The sequence below is a fragment of the Chiloscyllium plagiosum genome, chromosome 31, assembly GCF_004010195.1.
Source record: "Chiloscyllium plagiosum isolate BGI_BamShark_2017 chromosome 31, ASM401019v2, whole genome shotgun sequence".
Taxonomy (NCBI): Eukaryota; Metazoa; Chordata; class Chondrichthyes; order Orectolobiformes; family Hemiscylliidae; genus Chiloscyllium; species Chiloscyllium plagiosum.
The window spans coordinates 40,032,953-40,051,164 of record NC_057740.1 but is presented as its reverse complement, the minus strand read 5'-3'; the positions used below and the strand labels follow the sequence as shown (position 1 = coordinate 40,051,164).

At 39.7% G+C, this 18,212-nt stretch overlaps 1 protein-coding gene across 1 annotated transcript in view; it reads left to right on the top strand.

Moving 5' to 3' along the window:
- Positions 1–17,771, top strand: part of slc25a42 (solute carrier family 25 member 42) — a 40,260-nt gene extending 22,489 nt beyond the window's left edge. The window contains exons 3-8 of the mRNA XM_043721456.1: positions 1,831–1,942; positions 2,209–2,234; positions 7,704–7,870; positions 9,970–10,086; positions 12,378–12,529; positions 15,227–17,771. Of these exons, the coding sequence (XP_043577391.1) occupies positions 1,831–1,942; positions 2,209–2,234; positions 7,704–7,870; positions 9,970–10,086; positions 12,378–12,529; positions 15,227–15,552 (900 nt within the window). The 3' untranslated portion in view covers positions 15,553–17,771. The remainder of the gene's footprint in view (positions 1–1,830; positions 1,943–2,208; positions 2,235–7,703; positions 7,871–9,969; positions 10,087–12,377; positions 12,530–15,226) is intronic.
- The last annotated feature ends 441 nt before the right edge of the window (positions 17,772–18,212 follow it).

Sequence of the window (18,212 nt, the reverse complement as noted above, 5' to 3'; positions counted from 1 at the left end):
TTAAATTTGAAGTGGGTGTGTGGTGGTACAGATATGTCACTGTTACACTGGAGTGTTACTGTCTGAACATAGTGTTATACGCAGCAGACCTATTACTGATGGATACAGATTTGTGCTACTAGGGAGGAAATTGTGCAACTAACATTCTACTGTATTGTCTGATTCCCTAACCTGTGCATTGACAGCTGACGTTAATTCAGGTTATTACAATTGGCTTCAGTGGGCAAGGGAGAGGGACCTCATCTTGTGTGAGCATTAGGCAAGAATAGAACTGCATTTGCTGTAATTTTTATCTTGCTGAAAGTCTTCTGGCACTCATCATGAATCCTCTCAAGTTAAGAATGAGCAATTCCATGAACATATCTTAGAAGAGAAATAAAAAGTGCTTTGAATTGCAGCATTATGATTTTTTTTTTCCAGAAAAGGAGTTTAGTAAATTGGGATAGAAAATGACATGCTTTTTTTCTTCACACCAGGGTGGTGTGAAGATTACAGGACTCCCGACTATGCTAAATAAGCCTAGTTACAAAAGTGCATACAAAAATGTCCTATCTGTATTACAGTTCATTCTGTTTCATATGATTCTGGCCACTTTGAGACCATTTTACATCTGTTTCAGAGCATTTTCAATTTGCTCACATATGTTTTGAAAATCAAGTAACATTTTTTCTAAGCAGTGAACACTTTAAACAGTAAATATATTTGCTCATCATAATGTCACAATCTGATACTCATCATGGATTTAACGCAGGCACAAAAGCAACTGGCCATGTATTTGGAGAAGTTCTTTGCAGAAAATTGTATTGCCCATTTACACTTGAAACTGGTACCGATCTTCCTTGTTGTATATTGGGCAGTGTAATGACTTCCTTAATGTTTGCACCATAAGAACCCAGATTAACTGGCCATTGTCACTTTGCTCTTTGTGGTATTTTGCCAGCTGCTGTATTTCTTCCATTGCATGCATGATTACATTTCAAAAGTACAATTCATGGAACATACAATATAAAAGCAAATCTTTTGCTGGCTTTTTTGCTTTCACTCATATCAATAAACTCTCTTATCTGCAGCCTTGTGCTTTGTTGCTAATGTTGAGCATCCTAGTTTATTTTGCATACTTGATGATATTACAGGCATCCCTTGGTCAGGGTAAGCAGTCTTGCTGTTTGGCTGTCCTCTGCTTTTTGGCTGCAGTGTACACAATCTACAGGATGCACTGTAACAACTTCCTTAAATCTTGTTAGACAGCTTCTTGCACATCCACCTCTGCACCCTCTAGAAGGACAAGGGCAGCAGATGTATGAGAGGACTATCGCCTCCAGATTCGCCTCTTAAGTTGCACACCACTCTTTGTTCATTATTGTGTAAAGTCTTGGAGCTTCTTCCCTAACAGGAATGCCTTCACCTTGGGGAATGATTCAAAAATTAACTCACTACCATATTCACAAAGGTGATGAGTGATGGACTGGTTGAGATAATGTTGTTCCATGAATGAAAAAAGAAAAGCTTTAAGAATGTTTAGCAGTACTAAGGAAGATTTCCATTTCTAACCAGTAATGTACATATCTTGGAAATATCTGAAGAGGCGAGTGGGCAGGGAACCATACTCAGTATCGAGCCAATGTTGTATGTCCCTTGTGAGCAGTTTGGTGGGGTGGAAGTAGTTTTATTTTGCAAATGACCCACGCTGTGCATGGTGCCTGAATTGGAAACTTTCCTTCTCAATGTTAAACATTCCTGACTTTGTGGAATGCAAAGGTTTGCAAATTTATTAGGAGAAATAAAGATCATTTTGACCTGATGGAGGTATTTTTTGTCTGACTTTCCTAGGATGTGAGAGGGAAGCGACATATCATTAATTCCCTCATCTCGGGAGCAATTGCTGGAGCTGTCGCAAAGACAGTGGTAGCACCGCTGGATAGAACCAAAATAATATTTCAAGGTAGGAGGAGATGGCCAGAGTGGAATTCCTTGTTTATTCCGGCTGTGCTCTATCTTTCTAATAAAGTAAAAGAGAATATCATAGTGCTGCCTGACCTGCTGTGCTTTTCCAACACCACTCAAATCTTAACTGTAATCTCCAGCATTTGCAGTACCCACTTCTACCTAAGAATACTTGATGCCTGTATGGCTGTGCATTTGTGTTGGTGGGGTAGCTATTGCAACTTTGTCAAGTCTAATTGATTTTTTGTTTCCCTACATTCACAGTATCTTCAAGAGGATTCTCAGCCAAGGTGAGGTTATTTCTTTTCTTATTTAACTGTGTCTGCTCTCAGAGCCTCCCCCACTTGACCATCTATCTGTATATTGCACATTATTTGTGCCTTGGTGCTTAAAAGAGAAATAAAGTAAGCCGATCATCTGTTGGTTTCTTCTGAACCCCTCAAAGACCTGAAATGTGTGTCAGAACAATCCATCTTCAGTCAACTGGGAACAGATGGGCTTTAGACTTTAGATTATACCCAGCGTTATGAATAGAACAATAATAACACATCACCAGGCAGTATGAGTTGTCTCACAAGAATATGCTTGAAGTTGATAGTTTTTCATAAAAACAAATAGAGCAATAAATCTTTATAAAATTTGTCTGGTTAGACCTCAGTTGGAATATTCTGTCCATTCCATTACTTCAGTAAAGATGTCAAAGCCTGGGACAGGTTGCACAGGAGATTTATTGATTCCAAGGGATGAGTTGGTTGATCTTGTATTGAGAGATTGGAGAACCTGAGATTGTTCTCAGAGCAGGGAAGGTTAAGAAGAGATTCAGTGGAAGTGTTCAAGCTTATGAAGGATTTTGATGATTGGGAGAAGAGATGAGAAAGTTGCTTTTTTCCCAGTTACACAAATTTTAAGCTATTACCAAATATCTAGAAATAGTGAGGAACATTTTTTACACAGAGTTACAGACTTCCTGTAAGGCGGCTGGGTACACTTTTAATAGAAAATTTACTTTTTTTGAAAAAAAGAAAATTAACAATAAGCAAGTAACTGTCTGGGGAATGGTCTTAGCACTGATCTGATTTTTTCCAAAATACCAAAAAGTTCCTGATTTTAAATGTTCAGTCCCATAATTGCGGATTCTTGCATATTGATGGCACTTTTTTGCCAGTATTTTAGTAAAACACATTTAAAAATTGATACTGTTTGTAAAGCAAATATCAGGGTTTGCAGGTATTGAAGATTGTAAATGAAACATTTCTAATTTAACTAGATTTTATCATTACAGTGGCTACATTTTAAAACTAATGTTTTAAATATTTCCGTAAATTTGAGGAATTCCTGAGCTCATGTAAAGCACTGTGTATAAATGCAAGTTCTTTTCATTGTGTACCTGTGTGCTGTATGTCTTTCTACTTTGACTGGAGGAAGTTTTTTAGCTCAGTTGGTGTGAAGTTAATCTTAAAAGAAAGTTTGTTTATATCATTTGGAACAGAACTACCAACATAAATGAAATAGGGAATCCTTGTTTTCTTGTTTGTTGACTAAATATCTATTTGTTTCTAATAAAAGTTTGAGAAATTTTGTTTGAAAACAAGCAATTTCCTGGAAAGCATTTTCACCAAATGTGTATTTTTAAAGAGCACTAATTTGAAGGATAATGAGAATTGTTAGGCCACTGTTGGAATATTGCATGCCATTCTGGTCTCCTTCTTGTCAGAAAGATGTTGTGAAACTTGAAAGGGTTCAGAAAAGATTTACAAGGATGTTGCCATGGTTGGAGGATTTGAGCTATAGAGAGAGACTGAACAACTGGGGCTGTTTTCCCTGAAGTGTCGGAGGCTGAGGGGTGACCTTCTAGAGGTTTGTAAAGTCATGAGGGGCATAGATAGGGTAAATAGGTAAAGTCTTTTCCCTGGGTTCAGGGAGTCCAGAACTAGAGGGCATTGGTTTAGGGTGAAAGGGGAAAAATATAAAAGAGACCTAAGGGGCAACTTTTTCACACAGAGGGTGGTATGTGTATGGAATGAGCTGCCAGCGGAAGTGGTGGAGGCTGGTACAATTGCAACATTTAAGAGGCATTTGGATGGGTATATGAATAGGAAGGGTTTGGAGGGATATGGGCCGGGTGCTGGCAGGTGGGACTAGATTGGGTTGGGATATCTGGTCCGCATGGATGGGTTGTTTCCATGCTGTATCTCTCTATGACTCTAAGTGCAGTGGGATTTGGGATTAAAGTTCTTTCAAAGAGTTGGCATACGTGTGAATGACTAAATTTCTGCCTTCTATACCACAAAGTGTTATGGTTAATGGATCTTCAAGCATGAAAATGATTTATAATTTTAAGATGAATATCATCCTGCTCTCTTCCATTGCATCCCTCTGCATTTTGTCCAAGGGAAGTAACAAGTGAGCTATAAGTTCTTTGATCTAGCTTTAGCTGCTTGCATCATCTGACAATCTCTGTGCCCTCTGCTATCGGATGCTCTGAAAGTTAGTTGGGCTCTAATAGTACTTGTGAATAACTAGCAGTTCAAAAGTTGGCTATGTAGCACTGTGTAGGGACGAGTTAAAGTTTATGTATTTCTGCTTCATATTTCAGATGGCTAGTTTGAGATGCGCTTGTCTGAGGTTACACAGAAAGGTGGTCTTACATTTGAGTAACATCTTTGACTTCAGGATGTTCCAAAACACTTTCCAGTCAAAAAGTATTTTATGAATTGTAATCACTGTTGTAATGCAGGAAACCTGCCCACCAATTTGTGCCAAGAAAGCTCCTGTAAGTAATATTTCGATAAGACTCGAATATTTACAGAACAGGAGGAGGCCATCTGTCCCGTGGTGTTCACATGGCATTTAGCAGGAGAAATGGCCTTGCACTCCCAGAGATCTCACTCTGGGATTATGGAGCAATGTGAACCAATGCCGTGGCAGGGGTGAAATGTTTCAGAAGTTGCTGGCACCTGGAATCTGTAACATAAGCTGCACTGTTAATAGTATTCTCCACTCAACACTTCAGTTGGCATGTTTGGTTATAAGTTTGTACTGTCTTGTCTTTGACTAGAAACACTGCTACTACACAAACACATGATGCCATACACTAATAGCCTATGTTAAAATAGCACTAGTGCCTTACATTATTTTAAGATAGCTCACCAAATCTTTTTCAAACAGAATTTGACACTGAGCCGTACAGATGTTTGGGCAGACAATCAAAAATTTACTCAAGGACATTGGATTTGCGAAGTATTTTAAAGTAGAAAATGATCGGAATATGTAGGAAGCAAGTTCTTGAGCTAAGTTTTAACATTTTGATTGGTTTGGATTGCACCAAATATTGGAACAAGCAAAAGCCACAATTGAAGGAGTTTGCTCAGTGTATTAGCCAACAGTCCACCTTCACTAAAACACCAGAAAAGAATAACTGTTCATTTATCACTTTGCTGCCTTTGGGAGTTTGTTGTGTGCAAATTGTTTTGTTTTGTCTGCAGAGCAGTGGCTGCAATTCAGAAGTAATTTGTTGTCTGTGTAGCACTTTGGCATGCCCTGAGGAAGATCAAAAGAGCTTTACCAATGCTCATCAGTTCATTCTTCATACAGCACCATTGCTTTGAATGCCCCAAGAGGCTTGGCAAAGAAAATGCAGTTGCTGAATCGTGACAGAGGAGAATGTCTAAGAGCTTGATCCAAGAAATTTGTTCAGAGTGAATAGATTTTGAGAAAGGTTTGCAAAAAATTGAACTGTGGCACTTTGAAAGCTATGCCATAGGTGAAATAAGAGGCAGGAGATGTCTGGGATTGGAGGAAGAAGTCTGTCTTACTCTTGTGGTGGTGAAGTGGATTGGCATGCTTTGAGATATTTTAAAATGCTATTCAATCCAGTGGCATAGCTGTTATCAGAAGCCCTTGCTTCCTGCAGCATAAGGGAATGTAAATATTAACTAGATTGTGCTCTGGTGCTAGGGGTTAGAGTGTCCAATTATAACAAAAAATTGGTTTAACTTCCAATGAATAAACTGTAACATTTACAAAAGCCCTTTTATGGCCTCAGAATATCCCATGAAAGTTAAGTGTAGCCATTGTTGTAATATAGGAAACATAGGCTAATTTACATATACCATGATTTCTGCACAGCAACTAATAGGTAATATTTTGTTGGTTGAGCAATAAATATTGACCAGGATTTCAGGAAGAACTCCTCTGTTCATTTTTGATGTAGTGGTTATGAATTCCTTTATATCCAGCTAAGAGGATAGATGGGTCCTGGTTTAACATTTTACAGGAAAGACCCGCACCTCCTGCAGTACAACAATCTCCCATAAGTGTAAACATGGGTTATGTGCTCAAGTTTGTGGATGATCTAATTGATGTGTCTAAAACAATGAAAGGAGGAGAGAATGAGAATCTATTTCTCACAGAGAAATCACAACCAAATGACACACCATCATAAAATTAGGGCTAGACTATTCAGAAGCAAATGTACAAAGCACTTTGGAGGCTGGTGAAAAATTCTTTTCCAGACATTTGTGCATGTTTGAATATTTTTGAGAATTTTCAAGTCAATTTCAATAGATTTTTATTGGCCATAGATGATGGTGCCACAGTTATGCCCATGTGGTGAGATGGAGCCAAATTCATGTATGCCATTGACTGGGGAAGAAACCTCCATGCACATCGGCATCAGAGGTTGATAGGTCACGTGCCAGTTTTGTGTATATGAAACAAACTCTGGTTAGTTTCAGTGCTGAAGGAGTGTAGCACTATCCTAAGGCTTTGCTTTTCAGGTGAAACATTCAAACATTCAAACAGATCCCAAGGCACTTTTTGAGCAATCGTGTAGCTCTTGCAGATGTCCTGACTAAACTTTACTTTTTTGACTGATGTCACTAGAATATTTGCATATTGACCTCCCTTGTTGTTTATGGGAATTGATGTGCACAAATTGCTATATTGTGCACTTCAAAAATTATTTAATTGGTTACAAAATGTTTGTGATGTTCTGAGGTTGTGAAGGAAATATTTGAAATTTGACTCCTTTCCATTCTGTATCTTTAACCCCCTTGATAATCTTTTCCATAGCTGTTTGATCGCGCACTCCCTCTAATCCTCCAGCTTAGCCATGGATGCACCTTCTCAGAAAAATTGTCACCAAATGAGATTGTTCAGTCCATCATGTCTCTGCCAGCCCGCTGCGTAAACAATTCGTCTCATGCCACTCCTTTACCTTTTTCCTGTAGTCCTGAGAGGCGACCTTATAGAAATGTATAACATAATGAGGTATTGATAAGGTAAATGGTAGTTGTCTTTTCCCTGGGGTGGGGAATTTCAAGGCAATGGGACATATTTTTAAGGTGAGAGGAGAGAGATCTAAAAAAGACATGAGGGACAAATGTTTTACAGAGTGGTTCATGTCTGAAGTGAACTTGAAGGAAGTGGTGGGTGTGGTACAATTACAGCGTTTAAAAGACATTTGGATAAGTACATGAATAGGAAAGATTTGGAGACATATGGGCCAGGAGCAGGCAGGTGGGACTAGTTTAGCTTGAGATTATATTTGGCATGTACTGGTTGGACCAAAGGGTCTGTTTCTGTGCTATGTGACTCTTAATGCCCTGCATATTTTTTCTGAGCACCTGTATTCCATACCCTTTCCCTTTCCTCGAGTGTGCCTTCTCTCCCCCATACACTTTCTCTGTCTTCCCAAGTTGATTGAAATGTTCATTTCATACCAAAGAGTAATTGTTTTGTCTTCACATTTGCTGTAGGAAGTTGTGAAGCTGATTTACCAAACCTACCGGATGGATGGTTTCTTCAGCCTCTGGCGGGGTAACTCTGCCACCATGGTCCGAGTTGTTCCTTATGCTGCACTTCAGTTCTGCTCTCATGAACAGTACAAACAGATTCTGGGATTCTATTGGGGGACTCATGGAAGGTCAGTATACAGGAACAACATTTGGATCATCCCATTCAGACCAGCTCACAAAGTAGGTCATTCTCTTATCCCCAACTCCTTCCCTTTTCTCTAAACTCTATGAATTTAACTGCCGCAGACAGTAGAAACTGTTTCTGCTTGAGATACAAGGCTGTGGATTTATGGCCTTGTCTGGAGTTAATGTTGGAAAATGGAGATTATTTTGTGCAAATGTCATAATCTTTGCTTTGAAGCTCCACTTGTCTGACTTTCTAATGAATTAATTGTACCACCATATGCTTGGATTTATTAAATAATATTTGAGTGGTAACTGACCCTTCTGATTTCAGTTTAGGATCCTACTGCTAATTTTTAAGCTTGGTGTATCCCAGCAAGGTAGACGTGGTAGAGAGAATAGATTTAATAGCTGCAGTGACTTGGAGTCACGGGAGGAGAAACGTTATTTAAATGATGCGATACTTGAAGAGATGGGAAAAGGCTTGTTGAATTGTGAAAATTCAGTGAGAAATGGTTTTTCTAGATAACCAAAACAAAAGTGTAGAGATTTGACCATTTTCTTCTAAACAAAATACTACTGATGCTGGAGATCTGAAATAAAAACAAAATGTTGGAGGAACTCTGGTTTGGCAGCATCTATAGAGACAAAACTGCAATTCTGAAGAAGAGTTATTGGGCTCAGAGTTAACTGTTTCTCTGTCCTCAGTTGATGTCATTCCCATTGGGTTCCTCCAGCACTTTGTTTTATTGGCTGTTTATTTGTTTTGCTCCTACTTCTGGTTGGAGATTTCTTGAAGACTAACCAGTATCTATACTTTTAATAGCCTTTTATTGTCTCCTATACCTGTCAACAAATCTGACTTCCTAATGTTTCTGTTTGTGTACCTCTCTTGACCATTATAAATTGCCATGTAAACATCTTCAGTTTTGCTAAGCCACTTGTGACAGTGTAGTTACACATTATGGTCATGTGGTGGTGACATTCCCCACTTCCCTCTTGCTAACCCTACCATCATGGTACAGCTTTTATCATCGAAAGTGCAGACCACAGCTCAGGTTACCATGTTATGCGAAGGGCATCAATGATATCCCTTCAGTAGTGTATTGGAACATCAGCCTTGAATAACACACTCGAGGGCAAGTTTGGGGTTTGAATGCATGTGTTCAAGCACAGTGATGCCAGCTGTATCAACTTAATTTATGTAATAGGGCACAAGAGATAGCTGCCTTGGCTTATAGGTTTTATTTTCTGAATTATTATTATTTTGCTAACCAATTTCTTTCAAGTAATGAGTGCTCCAGAGTGCCCTCACATCATCGCTTTTACTCTAACTTTAAAATCAGTTTCTTCAAATGTTTTAGAGAAAAGACCACAATTCCCCATTCTTTTTAAAAAGAAAACTTATTTCAGAACACAAAATCTTGAATGCAGAATGACCACCAATTATACAAGATACTTGTTAGGCCTCAGCTGGAATCTGTACACAGTTGTGAGTGCTACACTATAGAAGGATGTACACAAATTGGAAAGTGTAGAAGAGGTTTACAAAATGGTTCCAAAGATGGGAAACTTAAGTTGAGGATAAATTGGGGAAGTTGAGGCTCCTATCCAAGAGAAGGTGACTAAGAGAAGATTTGATAGAAGTTTCCAAAATAGTGAAGGTCTGGATAGAGTAGATAGGGAGAAACTGTTCTTGTAAAAGGATCAAGGTCGAGAAGGCATAAATTTAGTGATTTACAAATGTAGCAAAATAAAGTGACAAAAGCCTTTTCCATACAGCTCATGGTTTGGGTGTGGAATGGACTGCCTGGAAATATAGTGGAGACATAGTCAATTTGAAGCATTCGAGAAAACAGTAGATGATTACGTAACTAGAAACAATTTAATAGGGTATGAGGAAGAGACGAAATTAAGAATAAGTCATAGTGCTTATTTGAGATGGTTCAGACAAGATAGAACAAATGGCAGCCTCCTGTGCTGTTGGGCTGCACATCCTTTTCTCCAGTCCAGCTGTGTGTGGAGCACCCACCCATTGTTATGATTGGTTTTTGTTTTTCTCTCTGCAGAACTTTGACTCTGTCGTTGTCTCTCTCTTTGCCAGACCTTTGCCACCCCTCCCACGGCTGCTTGCTGGCTCAATGGCTGGTATTACAGCCACCACGCTGACATATCCACTAGACTTGGTGCGAGCACGAATGGCCGTAACTCCAAAGGAAATGTAAGTATTCAAAGCAGCATCATCAACAGTGTTTGAGTAAAGCAGCCCTCCATAAACTGTACTGAAACTGCTCCCCAGTCAGTCCACTTACTTCTTCTGTGAAGGTGAGCTCACTCAAAACTCTGCTAGTCACCTCATCTGCACCAGGTCTTACCCCTGTATATTGTCTCTGCTCAGTGCTGAGATCGTTCCCTCACAGATGTGTACATAAGAAACCATGCAGCAGCTTAACATAAACTGGCGTTCAAAACATTCAATTTGATGGGAATGGGGTTGGGGATGCGGGTGAGAATTCCAGCATCAAGATTTAACTATTGCACATGTGCTACTCAGATAAAACAAAACATTAAAAGGCCAACATCCAAATACTGAAAGAAATAAAAAAGAGAATATGGTACAAATGCTGGGGTATGTTTTTTGGAGAGGCCATCATTGATCTTTAGTATTCCTACCCCCAGAGAATTGTAAGGTCTCGATCGTTGAATATATTTAAGGCTGGGATAAATGGATTTTTGGTGTCTGTAGGATTTGAAGAGTGTCAGGAAATTGGAGTTGAAACCCAAGATCAGCCATGATTTTCCAGCCATTTTGGAGACATGGTTGCAAGGCAGTCAAGGTTGGGCAATAGATACTCAGTTGTATGTGACCTTTTTGAAAGGTCAAGCAGGAAGAACAAAGTGTTGGGATAACTTTGTTTGTACGAGATGGGGTAAGAACAGTAGCAAGAAATGATCTTGGACTGAATTATATGGAATCCATGCATGGAGTTAAGAAAAACAAAAAGACACTATGGAAGTAGTCTCTAACAGTATCTGTACTGAAGGACAGACAATAAATCAGAAAATGGTAGGACATCATTGAAAAAACGTCAGTACAGTAATCATGGGTAACTTTAATCTTCTTGTAGATTGGTGACATCAGATTTACAAAGGAAGAATTCATAGCGTGTTTGTGACAGTTTCCTAGAACAATATGTTGTTGATGCAACCAAGAATCCAGGAGAAAGTGAGGACTGCAGATGCTGGAGATCAGAGCTGAAAATGTGTTGCTGGAAAAGCGCAGCAGGTCAGGCAGCATCCAAGGAGCAGGAGAATCGACGTTTCGGGCATAAGCCCTTCTTCAGGAAATTCCTGAAGAAGGGCTTATGCCCGAAACGTCGATTCTCCTGCTCCTTGGATGCTGGCTGACCTGCTGCGCTTTTCCAGCAACACATTTTCAGCAACCAAGAATCCAGTCAATTTTGGACCTGGTGATGCATAATGAAGCAAGTTTAATAAATTATCCCCTAGAGAACAGTGACATTACATGGTAGAATTTAGCATTCAGTTTCAGTGAGAGAAACTTGGGTCGGAAACTTTGAGGTTTAACTGGACAGATGTAGATAGTTCCCCTTGTGGGAGAGTCTAGGACTAGAGGGCATTATCTTAACCACTTACTCAGGTTGAGCTGAGGAGGAACTTGTTTAGCGGGTTGTGAATCTGTGGAATCCTTCACTACGAAGGGCTGTCGAGGGTAGGTCATTAAGGATATTAAAGGCTAAGATAGGCAGATTTTTAATTAAAAGGGAAGCAAGTTACGAGAAAAAGGCAGGAGTGTGGGGATGAGGATTATCAGATCTCATTGAATGATGAAGCAGACTCAATGGACCATATAGCTCAATTCTGCTTCTGTGTCTTGTTTTATGATGGATGACTTAGCAGTCTGTCTTTATCCTGGATAGTGTTAAGCTTCTTGAATGCTGAAGGCTCCAATATTTGTTGTTTTTATTCTAAGAACGGAGTTTGAAATGCATAGAAGGCAATTAATTTTCTGCTGGATACACTTTGCAATGGTATATTTCTGTATACATTGAAGTATACGCAGAAGCATGATTTCTTTGGTCACTTGTGTGTGTTGGAGAAAAGTAGAGTTGCACTGCACAGAAGGAGAGTACCTTGCCATTATTTCTGTTTTGACTCTGGGATAGAGAAATCAAATTAATCAGAACCCACTGCTCTTTTCGCACGGCTCTGTTTCTTTCCTTCAGGTGTTGCCTTGCATGTCCTTGCAGGTAGTTACGAAAGTTATGAGTTTAGAAAATATCACTGAATGCTATTAACCCTGCTTCTTTTATGTTTTCAGATAGTGTATTTTAAATACTTCACATTACTCTAGTTCTGATTGCTTTAAATCTGCAGACTCTGGTTGCCAACCGTTCTGCTACTGGAAGTGATTGCTTATTTATTCCATGGAGATACTTTGAGTGCACTTCTTGCTTATGATGGTGTATTACATATTTTTTGTGCTATTAGGTACAGTAATATTTTGCATGTCTTCATCCGGATAACTCGAGATGAAGGAATCAAGACCTTGTACAGTGGATTCACACCCACTATCCTTGGGGTGATTCCATATGCTGGGCTCAGCTTCTTCACTTACGAAACACTGAAGAAATTACATGCAGGTACGGCAGTAGCTGTTAGTATGGTGATCCCTACAGGAAGTGTCCAGATCACGCCTTGTTAATCAGGCTGTTGAGCCAGGTTTGTGTTCATCCCAAACTCCATTCCCAATCAGCAAATCGGATTTCACACTATTTACATTATCATTATAGCTGAAGGAGGCCACTTGGCCTATCCTGGTTCGTGTTCCAGAAAGGTCTCAATGCCCTCTTACCCTTTGTGAGAGGCATAATTTTGATTATTTTCCTCATTATTTCATTTCAAGTTAATTCTATGCATTTTTCACTTGACAGTTTTTTTTTGTTGTGTGTTCTAGCATTACCTTTGATTATGATGGTTGGGCTGAAGGGTCTCTTTCCCTACTGTATGACTCTGACTCTTTGATGACGATGCAAGATGCTGAAAACTTTTGGCACAATAGGCAACTGAGGACATCAGATTCCTTTCTCTAGAGGATGTTAATGAGACAAATAATTTTTTTATGACAATTGACAATGGCTTCATGGTCAACATTAGACTTTTAGTTGCAACTTGTTAAAACTCAAATTCCACCATCTGGATTTGAATCTGGATCCTGAGGGTATTACCTGGGTCTCTACTAGTCCAGTAACAATACCACTGTGCCATTACTTCCCCAGAAATATTCACCTTCTCCACCACTGAAGCTCAGTAGCAGCAGTGTGTACCATCTGCAAGATAGAGTGCAGAAATATACCAAGGCTTTCTAGATGGTATGTTCGAAACCAACAGCCGCTACCATCTAGAAAGTCAAGGACAGTCGATAAGTGGGAAGCTACTCCCGATCCTGATTTAGAAGTAGATTGCCATTTTTGTAGTGTCAGTCGTCAAAATCCTAGAACTTCCCCTCCAAGTATGTGGCGCTGCCTACAGCACATGGACCGCATCTGTTCAAGAATGCAGCTCACCATCACCTTAAGGGCAACTCGGGATGGACACCCACATCCCATTAATTAATTTCTTTAAAAACTAAATGTTTCAGGTTACCAGTCTATCCTCAGAGCTTCAATGTAGAGTCATAGCATAATAGAACATGGTAACAGACCCTTAGCCCCCAACTTGTCCATGCCGATCACGTTTCCTAAACTGAACTAGTACCATTTGCCTGTGTTTGGCCCATATCCCTCTAAACCTTTTCTATCCACGCACCTGTCCAAATATCTTTTAAACATTGTAATTGTACTTGCCTCTACCACTTATGTGGCAGCTTGTTCCATATACGCGCCATCCTCTCTGTGAGAAATTTGTCCCTCAGGTCCCTTTTAAGTCTTTCTCCTCTCACATTAAATTTATGCCTTCTAGTTTTGGATTCCTCTTCCCTGGGGAAAAGACCTTAGCTATTCGTCTTATTTGTGCCCCTCGTGATTTTATAAACCTTTAGAAAGTCACCTCTCAGCCTCCTGTATGCCAGGGGACAAGTCCCAGCCTATCTATCCTCATAGCTCAAACCCTCCAGTCTTGGTAACATCCTAGTAAATCTTTTTTGCACCCTTTCCAGTTTAATAACATCCTGCCTAAAGTAGGGCAATTAGAATTGTATACAGTACTCCAAACGTAGCCTTACCAGTGTATTGTACAGCTGTAACATGATGTTAATCAATGCTCTGATGATGAAGGCAAGCATGCCAAACGTCGCCTTCACCATCCTATCTACCTTTGATACCATTATGTATGTGCACCCCTAGGTGTCTCTGTTCTTCCTAGGGCCCTACCTTTAACTGTGTAAGCCCTTTTCTCGTTGATCTTACCAAAACACAATACCTTGCATTTATCTGAATTAAACCCCGCCTGCCAATCCTCAGCTCACTGGCCCAGTTAATCAAAATCCCACTGTACTTGTAGATAACCACTTTCACTGTGCATTATACCATGTGGAGATTTATTTATAATCAATTTCTTTATAACAAGAATAATTCTAGATTAATATGTTTAATAATGCGTATTTAAGTGCAATCCATGATATTTGTGTTGTTTTGTATTGAAAGAAGAAAACCGTAAAAAAAAACAAATACAGAAGGTAGTTACTATTTGACTGCATCATCTAATGAGAGAACAAGAATGAAAGAGTAACCCCAGAAATCAAATTAAAGTTCTCAAAAAAAAAAAAGCAATACCCTGAGTCCGGTGATAAAATGGAGGCCATGCAGCCATCCTTCTGTGCCAGCCCTCTGATGGAGTCATCCCTGCAAACCATTCACCTTCAATTATTTTCAATGTCCCTTTTGAAAGAGCTTATTGAATCTGCTTCCACTGTCTTTCAAGCAGTACTTACCAGCTCATGACCACTGTTTAAAAAAATTATTGCCATTTCAGTTCTCATTCATTTGCAAATTATTTTAAATATTTACCCTTTGGTTCCTAGCCCTTCTGTCTCATTTTACCTCTGTTTCTTTCTCTAATTTCTCTTAAATCTGTCTTTTCTGGTTATTAATCTTCCTACTGGTGAAAACATTATCTCCAACTGAACCCTTCATAATTCTGAATGTAGATTAAACATCCTTTACCCCTCTATGCTCAAAGCAGAATGATTTCAGCTTCTCCAGTCTCTGTCACTGAAGTCCTGCAGGAGTTAATTAAAATGGGCTGAAAGGTGTTCCTCATAAGTGTCTTTGTGGGGTGATCATTAGGAAATAATGTGTTTTAGTCAGCATGTACCTCTAATGCATGTGACTTGGTTTCAGAGTTAACAGAGAGAGCCTATCCATACCCCCATGAGCGGCTACTTTTTGGGGCATGTGCTGGCTTAATAGGCCAGTCAGCTTCCTACCCACTGGATGTGGTACGACGACGGATGCAGACGGCAGGAGTGCAGTGCCGCAAGTACACAAGCATTTTAGAGACAATGCGTCAGATCATTGTGGAAGAGGGTGGAATTGGTGGCCTGTACAAAGGCCTGAGCATGAATTGGATCAAGGGCCCTATTGCCGTGGGGACCAGCTTCACTACCTTCGACCTCATGCAGATTCTCCTCCGGAAAATTCAGGACTACGGTACCTTACAAAGGTAGTAACTACAAGTACGGGTGATCTGTAACATGACTTCTAAACGAATGGAACAAAATTGCATCTCACTAATAAGTGTCCAGGATGGGAATTGACAGTTGCTGGACAAGTATTTACAAGCTGGAATAATAGTGTGACACAGAGGTTAATCGTGCCATAATAGCAGTTGAAACTCTGGTGCCTCACATTCTCTCTGAAGCTGTTTAAATAATTTAATTAAATATTAATTTTGTTGATCTTTTTAAGTTGTCTGCTTTTCAACATAAAGTTGAAATGGGTCTACACTGCTCTGGAGTGCTGTCCATGTCCCGTGTGGCTTCTTGTGTCAGTGTACATGAATAACGTTCCCTTCAGCAACAGAGAGAATGCAACTGAGACACGCATGTTGGAATGTACCAATCTTGTTCCCACAATTAGCCCCTCCATTGAAGAATGTGGAGGCACATGGTGGTGGGGGAAGCTCACAAGCTTCCTGATTGGTGCCCAGCAGAATCACTAAATTGACAGACCAAGAGAGAGCAGGAGCAGGCTCAGGTGAACTGGAATCCCCCCCTCCCACCCCACATTCAGGTTGCCACATGCATCGGTACAGAAGGTCTGAAGTTAAGCTGCCTCACCTTTGGAGATTAGTCGCTTGAGCAGATCCACGGATCAGGTTGTATTGAGCTGAAACTGATTCCTTTGGGAGAATGTTATACAGACAAAGTTTGGGTCATATTCACAATCTGAGAGCTATCCGGATGAAAATTGCTGGTTGGAAGTCCCCAGCTGCATGTATTCAGGTTTTAAAATAATCTCTCGTAAAAATATTCAGGTTCCCCCTATGCTCTGAAATTGTGACATTACATTAGATGTTTTAACCCATTACTGTTTGGAGTGGTCATGTGCTAACTAGTAGCTGTTACTTTTTTAAAATCTCTTTTGCGAAGGGGTCCCTTTTAGTTTTTGTTGCCAAGCCTTTAGTTGTCTCATTTGAAAGATTTGAAATATCTCATAAATAAGTATTAACATTTTTATAAAGGGAGAGTTATTAATACAAGATTTAGATTTTGCAAAACACAGAAGCTCCTGATCTCCACCTGATTCCCTGTTTAGCTGGTCAGTATCTCTGAGGTAGTGATGTCCTTTTAAGGAATATACATCTTCCCTTCCCAAACCCTGTGCTGTCCCTGTCCTGGGAGTATTTGATGGAAGTATTGTAGAGGGAGCTTTACTTTATATTTAGCTCTATGCTTTACCTGTCCTGAGAATATTTGGAGACACTGGGGAGCTTTACTCTTTATATAACTGATCTACCTTGTCTGGAACTTCTTAGCTGATATAGATGTCTGAAATAGTTTGGTTCCTTACCTTGATGAACACAAAAACTGAAAGCCAAATTGAAGTTGAGCTCCTAGTTTGTAAGAACTCAGATGAAGTGTAAATTGGGAACTGGCACACATTCAACTATGTCCAAACAGACTAGAAAAGCTTAGAAATCAGGGAGAGGTGTTTATACCAAAAACAAAGAAAATGATTGCTCGCTCTTCCTATAACATATTTCCATTTTAATTACATTATTAAAGGTGTGGTTTCAAAAGTGGTCTAGCATAAACCTCCAGGGAGAAAGGGATATCTCCTGGAGGTCCCAGGAGAGATGAAGAACTTTGGAGCAAATTGATTTTCTACCCTGCCCCTTTTCCCATCCCACCCATTGTGTCTTGACCACAGCCTTTTCAAAAAGAATGTCTTCTGCCATACCTCAGCCTACTTTAAATAACGCTCTCTAGTCCAGCTCATTCAATATTGTAGTTATTCTATTTTGTTAAAACCTTATGAAATTTATAATTTGTTTCTTATAACATTATCCTGCTACTCCAGGTCACCACGCACAATAGGGAATGGACCTCAGCTATAGGGGTTCATTGAGAACTCTGGGGTTTTGTCCATTTTAACCAAACATACAAGTATAAATCACTGTGTCCAGCGGCTGTAGCACACTAGATACCTGGTGTGGCTGTGCACAGTATATGAGGGGAGAAAAAGGATGATGGAATGAAGGTCAACTCAGTCACATTTGCCATCCTTCACAGGCCGGATTCCAATATGCACTGAGACCTGATGTGGCCCTCGGAATTGCCTTTTCTTGCAAGTGACTTTCATTGAAAGATGTTGAACTGTAGTCTGTTATTTGAGTAAATCTGTTAATGAAAAATAAAATTATTTAAGTTTTAATGAAAGAAAAGGACTGTCATTTGTTTTGGAGTCCCAAGAATTGTAGAGGAAGTTGAAACCTTTATGTTCCGAACCGATTCCTGTTGGTGTGATCCTGGATCAGGAGCCATTCGACCAATGTCAGTCAACTGTCCTCTCGGGAGTGTCATCCTACATAGGGAGCACCTGCCAGATGTGACAAGCTAGACTCCATCATTTTGCATCATCTGCTCATTAACCTTCCTGACGTTGAATTCTGTTTTCTAAAAATTCTGCAGTAATTATGTTTGACGGCAGGTGGTGCTGTTTCACAGACGATAGTTTGAAGAGTTGACTGAAGTGTTTTTTGTGAAGATACTACTATCATGAGGGGAGAGTGTGAAATAATTGGTATATGTGCAGGAAACGGCACAATAATTCATTACTGTTGCAACTTTCTTTTGTGGGTGAACTGTTTTAGTTGCAAACTTCA